At 53.0% G+C, this 5,864-nt stretch overlaps 1 protein-coding gene across 1 annotated transcript; it reads left to right on the forward strand.

Moving 5' to 3' along the window:
* The first annotated feature begins 3,844 nt into the window (after positions 1-3,844).
* On the forward strand, positions 3,845-4,641 carry LOC127343047 (uncharacterized). The gene has a single exon (XM_051369124.2). The coding sequence runs from the start codon at positions 4,056-4,058 to the stop codon at positions 4,443-4,445; it is 390 nt and encodes a 129-aa protein (XP_051225084.1). The 5' UTR covers positions 3,845-4,055; the 3' UTR covers positions 4,446-4,641.
* Positions 4,642-5,864: the final 1,223 nt, after the last annotated feature.

Here is a 5,864-nt window from a genome sequence, read left to right on the forward strand (position 1 = left end):
AACTGAAATTCGACCGTTTTCTAGGAGTTTAGGAAAGAATAACTTCGGTGTTGAGGTAACAGCTCAACGTGAGAAATGGTAGCATTGACCGTGAATATTTGCTTCGCTCGCCAAAATGCACAGCGGTCGCATCACATCATCCCATAAGCTTCTAGAAATAACATGTAGAAAGAAGCTTCTACAAACAAAAAACAAAGTATTCATCCAAAAAGTCACTTGCATGTTGGCGTCATCCCTCCTGTCATCAGCGAGTCAAGCGCTGTTTTAGTAAGGTCATCACGGATTATGAACCTCGATCGACCGAATATACTAAAAAAAATTACTTGAACACCACGGCGGCGTAATGCAGTAGGACCAAAGAACAATAATGAGCTCAACTATCTAAGGGCATCTCCAATCGGGTGACGCATATCGGACGCCCAAAAATGATCGCGCGTGTTCGTTTGCGTTGTTCCGCGGATATATTTTGATCGCACATCCGTTTGCGGCTAGATGTGCACTCAGCGGGGGGGGGGGGGACTCAATTTTATTTTTCAATAATATTTTTCATTCACCAATAAAGAGTACTATACTATAAACTAAAGGAGGTACAAACCCTAGGCTACTTGCTGCCCGACGGTCTGGCCCCGTCATTGCGTCGCTCCCTCATCTGCTTCCCCGTTGCCTGCCGTGCAGCCGCTAGAGCTCCGTGCGCTGCCGCGTCCTCTAGAGCTCCCTCATCTACTTCTCGTTCGCGACATCCTCGGCCTTCTTGAGCGTCTCAAAGGAGTCGACTAACGCCCTCTGCTCCACCGTCCTCTCCTCCGGGGTAGGCTCATCAAGGTCATCAGATGACCATGAGATGTCGGAGGAGTTGTCCTTTGCGGCGGCGGCCTCCCTGCGGCGTTCCATCTCGGTGTCGAACGCCGCGTGGGCCGCCCGCTCCTCTGTGCTTCCTGCTCCGCGTCAGCCATGAACTTTGCGTCCCTGGCCGCGTCGAGGACGTTGTCGCTGCTTTTGTTGTGCTCGAACTCCTCGTCGGAGCTCTCAATCGGGGGAGGTTGAGTTGGAGGTGGAGGCGCGGTAGCCTGGCCGCGACCGGCACTGCTCATGGCAAAGGTGGAGGTTGTGCAGCGGCGCTATGGTGGAAGTTGTGAGGCCAAAGACAGGCGATAGCCGTGGCACGCGTGGTATCGCCATTAGTTCGTGCACAAAGGTAGGCAGCGGCGGCTCGACACGTGAGGCATCGCATTAATATGGTCGCAGACTGCCGAAGCGACGCCTCGGCGCCAGTACTGGCGCGTCTAAGAAGACGCATCGAGCCTGGGTCGCTGCCAGGCGGGCCCGACGAAATGTCCCACGGACGCGTGCGGAGTGCGAACACTCGGCGCGTCCGCGCAACATCCACAGAGACACATCCGAGACGCATATTTGAGGCAGGTTAGCGTCTCCGCGGAAAGCACGGACACTGCTTCAGGCCTGGCCACACATTTTCGGTTCGCGCATCGTCCGTTTGCATTGCCCCGTTGGAGATGACTAAGAGCATCCCCACTCGTTGGCGCTCCCACGCCCAAATCCGGCGAAATTTTCGTCCGGATTGGAGGAAGATTTGGCCTGGGGAGCGCCGAAGTTCCAGCCGTCCCCCCGGCAGGAAACCCCCAACCTCGACCATTTGACATATTTCAAACAAATTTAACATAAAATTTAACAAGTTCAGCAACCAAGAGTACGAAAATTGCTGAAACAAATTCGGCGATAATCAGTACAATGTTTAACAAGTGCTGAAACAAATGAAGCACACAATTTCACAATTTTTCAAACAAATTATGACAAACTAGTTGGCGCCGGCGTTGGCGTTGCCTCGGAGCGTCCATATGTGCTCCACCAGATCATCTTGCAGCACCTGATGCATTGTAGTCTCGAATCTCCTGGCGCATAGCAATGAAGGCGGTCTATGATGGAGGCACCTGGTGATTAGGCTGTGCAAGAGGGCCCTCTCTCTCATATGGTGCTTCTTGTTCAGCCAGAGGAACCGGATGCTTTCGCTCATTTTCAATAATCATATTGTGTAGGCACACATAGCAGTTCATCACCTCCCACATCTGATCTTTGGACCAAGTCATAGCGGGGAACCGGACGACAGCAAATCTCTGCTGGAGGACACCAAATGCACGCTCGACGTCTTTTCGGCAAGCTTCTTGTTTCTTGACAAACTCGCAAAGTTTGGGGGTGCTAGGGTTGGAGATAGTCTTCACAAATGTTGCCCACTTTGGATAGATACCGTCTGCAAGGTAGTATCCTTTGTTGTAGTGCCGACCATTGATCACATAGTCCACCGGCGGAGCATGACCCTCAACAAGCTTGGAAAAAACCGGGGAGCAGTTTAGGACGTTGATGTCATTGTTGGATCCAGGCATACCAAAGAAAGAGTGCCAAATCCAGAGATCATGGGTAGCCACTGCTTCAAGTATTACAATGCAGCCTTTTTTGTGACCCTTATACATTCTCTGCCACGCAAACGGATAGTTCTTGCATTGCCAATGCATGCAGTCAATGCTTCCAAGCATCCCTGGAAAACCCCTAGCTTCATTTGTTGCAAGGATCCTCTGAGTGTCTTCGACAGTGGGTGATCTCAAGTAATAGTCCCCGAACACTGCTATGACGGCCCTGCAGAACCGGTAGAAACAATCAAGGGCGGTGGACTCCGCCATCCGAAGATAGTCATCGGCACTATCACCGGGAGCTCCATACGCCAGCATCCTCATAGCCACTGTGCACTTCTGCAGTGACGAAAATCCAACCAAACCAGTGCAATCCGCCTTGCATCTGAAGTAGGGATCAAAGTCTCGGATGACATACACAATTTGCAGAAATAGCTTTCTGCTCATCCTGAAACGACGCCGGAAAACACTCTCACCGTGCAATGGATTGTCAGCGAAGTAGTCGGCGTACAACATGCAGTAGCCCTCCATTCGCTGTCTCGGCTTGCACTTCCGGCGACCTGGTGCCGACCCACCACGTCGACCAGTTGCCAGTCCGACGTACATGCTTGACAAGCAACCGAGGATCATCATGTGCTCCTCGTCTTGGGCGGCTGCTGCCATCTCTTCTTGCATAAGCTCGACGAACATCTGCTCCTCCTCTTCGTCCGAGTACATGGCCGGCGAGGCAAATGGACGAACACCTGACGGGCGTGGTCGAGGCAACCCGAGCCGCGAGCGACGGGGAGTAGGCCAAAGTCGGAAAACAGGCCGGCGGAGGAGCAGCCAGATAGGCCGTCGTCGAAAGACGGCGGAATATAAGCAGGTGGGGAAGGAGGGATGGCGGAATCTGGGCAACAAGCCGGCGGGGTGGTGCCGGCGGCGAGAGAGATACGAGGCGTGGGGGAGATTTTGAGAGAGGTGGCGGTGGGGTTCGTGTGTCGAGTCACCGACAGATCGGGCTCTTCCCCGCTTTTCACTCGTTCGGAGTCCCCGATAGGTCCCCGGGGGGCCGGGGATGGCGTGGGCTCGCCGGATGGATGAAGGGCCAAATCCGGACGAAAACGAGGAACCGGGGCCGCGACTGGCCGAATTTCACCGTCCGGATGGGAAAAACGTCGCTCGGGGGCCTCGTCGGGAGACGAGTGGAGAGTTTCGTGATCTCCTTCCCCAAGCCATTTGCGCTCACAAGGTCAGGAAATCTGCGGTTTCGGTTCAGATTGGAATCTTCCAAGGAACCCCACAGCTGTCAGGCTCGCCGTGTTTTTGTCTATTGACATGGCGTGGATTTGACTTTGAATCGTATTCCTCCAGTCTTCAACTCTCTCGTGTTATTTTACTTTTCGCGCCTCCTTGTCCATTTCTACTCTCCAGTCAATAGTGATCGGAAATCGGAATCTTCCACGGAGTACTAGCTTTAGTTTACACATTCTGCTTGTGGCGGCATCATCAGCTCAACATATAAAGCTTGGTCGAGAGGAGGAGGAGGAGGTCAGACGTACGTGCAGAGCTGTAGCTATCCAAAAGCAGGGCCTGTCCAGAAGCAACCGAGAGCCGACTCGATCAGGCGGAAATCATTCAACTTGGATTGATTTAATGGCGCGCGGTAAAGTGGCGGAGTGGATACGGAAGCGGACGATGCCGAGGAAGTCGTCGTCGTCCCGGCGCCGGAGCAGTACTCCCAGTGCGGCGTCGGAGGAGCCGATACTAAGAGAGGCAGCGCCGGCGATGGAGAGCAGGAGCAGTAGTGCCAGCAGGTCGCTGGAGCGGACGCCTACGAAGGCCGTCGGAAGCGGGCCGTCGCCGACGGCTTCAAAGGTCCGGTCGAGCGCCTTGCCGGCGATGCTCCGGTGGCGGCCGCGCGTGAACGTGGTGGCCGTGCTGTACGGGAAGGTGGTGTACCACCTGATGTGGTTCGTCGAGTCCGTCGTGGTGGTGGGAAGGCTTGTCTTCTTCCTCATGCGCTTCGGCTTCAAGCAGCTCTGAATTCTCCTTCGGCTATGGCGCTGAGGAGGGAGGGCAAAGAAGCTCGTGCGCGATTCTTTGGTTGACTTTTCTTTTACCACCTCTTGAGCAAATTCGTTTGCCGTTTTTCAGTGGCTTTCGATCGCTAAGAAGTTGTAAATTCCCTTGGCCCTCTTCTCATGTGTATAAAGAGATCCCTTTGTTGGTTCCCGTTAAATGAAGTTGTCTCTGCTCATGTAATTGGTTCTTCTGTTATTTCTCTCTCGTCTTCTTGAAAATTTGGATTGCCCAACGCACTCACGTATCAAAGTAGGGGGAGGATCTGCCCCGGAGAGGCAAGACGGTCCCGAGGAGGAGCCGCGAGCCGGCACAGAGGAAGAGAGCCACTCACTTTGGTCGGAGCCGCACAGTAGGGGAGGAAACGAGGATCAGAGCAGTGGCATACTAGCATAGCCACACGTGGGGGACGAGGAAGAAGTGTAGCACATGACAACATGGATGGAGAGGGGTGCCGAAAGGATGAGAGGACAAGGCGTCATTTGGGGGTGGTGACGGAGATAGGGGAATGGATGGTATTAGGGTTAGATTCGTGCGAGGCGAGTATAAAGAGCCTTCCACAAAGACCTAGTGACATGCCAATATTTGGTTAGTGGCTTAGGCACACACCATTGACACTAGTGTGGGAGGCCCGTCACTAGTTCCATGTCACTAGCCTCGTGTGAGGTCTGCTAACATGTTATTTTTATTCTGCCATCGAAAATCTCTAGGGGACATTTCGACGGGTACCGGTGAGCTAAAATTGATAATACGTTTAGTACCAGTCACTACAAAAAAATACCTCCATTGATGGGTCAATGTAGCCCTTGGTACATCCATAGGCAACTCACAACTTACAAATTTGTGTATCTTGCCAAGTTCAACTAAGGTTACTTTAAAGGCATATTCACCCATATAGTCGACACCACCATCTTTCGGTCTGCACATCACCTAGACTTCAAAAAATGTAACACATGAAAACCTCATTTTAGAAAAATAATCATGGGCGATTTTAAGTTTCAAAGAATTATCTAATCATAGACTTCTAGACTTCAAATTTTCACAAAAGGTACAATTTCACGCTTCATTTGTACTTGAAATTGCAAACATGCACCGGTGGAAAAAGGGCCTTTGGTCGCGGTTCGCAACTGCCATTAGTCGCGGTTGCGCAACCGCGACCAAATAAGCGCGACTAAAGCCCCCCACCCACCCCCCCCCCCCCTTAGTCGCGGTTGCTTACGAACCGCGACTAAAGGCCCGTCCACGTGGGCGCCAGGCGACCGTCGGGGCGGAGGACCTTTAGTCGGGGTTATTCTGGCCAACCGCGACTAAAGGCCGCCGCAGGTTTTGGGTTTTAGCCCCCCCCCCCCCCCCCCTAAACCTGCCCTCCCTAAACCTGTTTTC

This window comes from Lolium perenne, chromosome 3 (assembly GCF_019359855.2).
Source record: "Lolium perenne isolate Kyuss_39 chromosome 3, Kyuss_2.0, whole genome shotgun sequence".
In the NCBI taxonomy this organism is placed as follows: domain Eukaryota; kingdom Viridiplantae; phylum Streptophyta; class Magnoliopsida; order Poales; family Poaceae; genus Lolium; species Lolium perenne.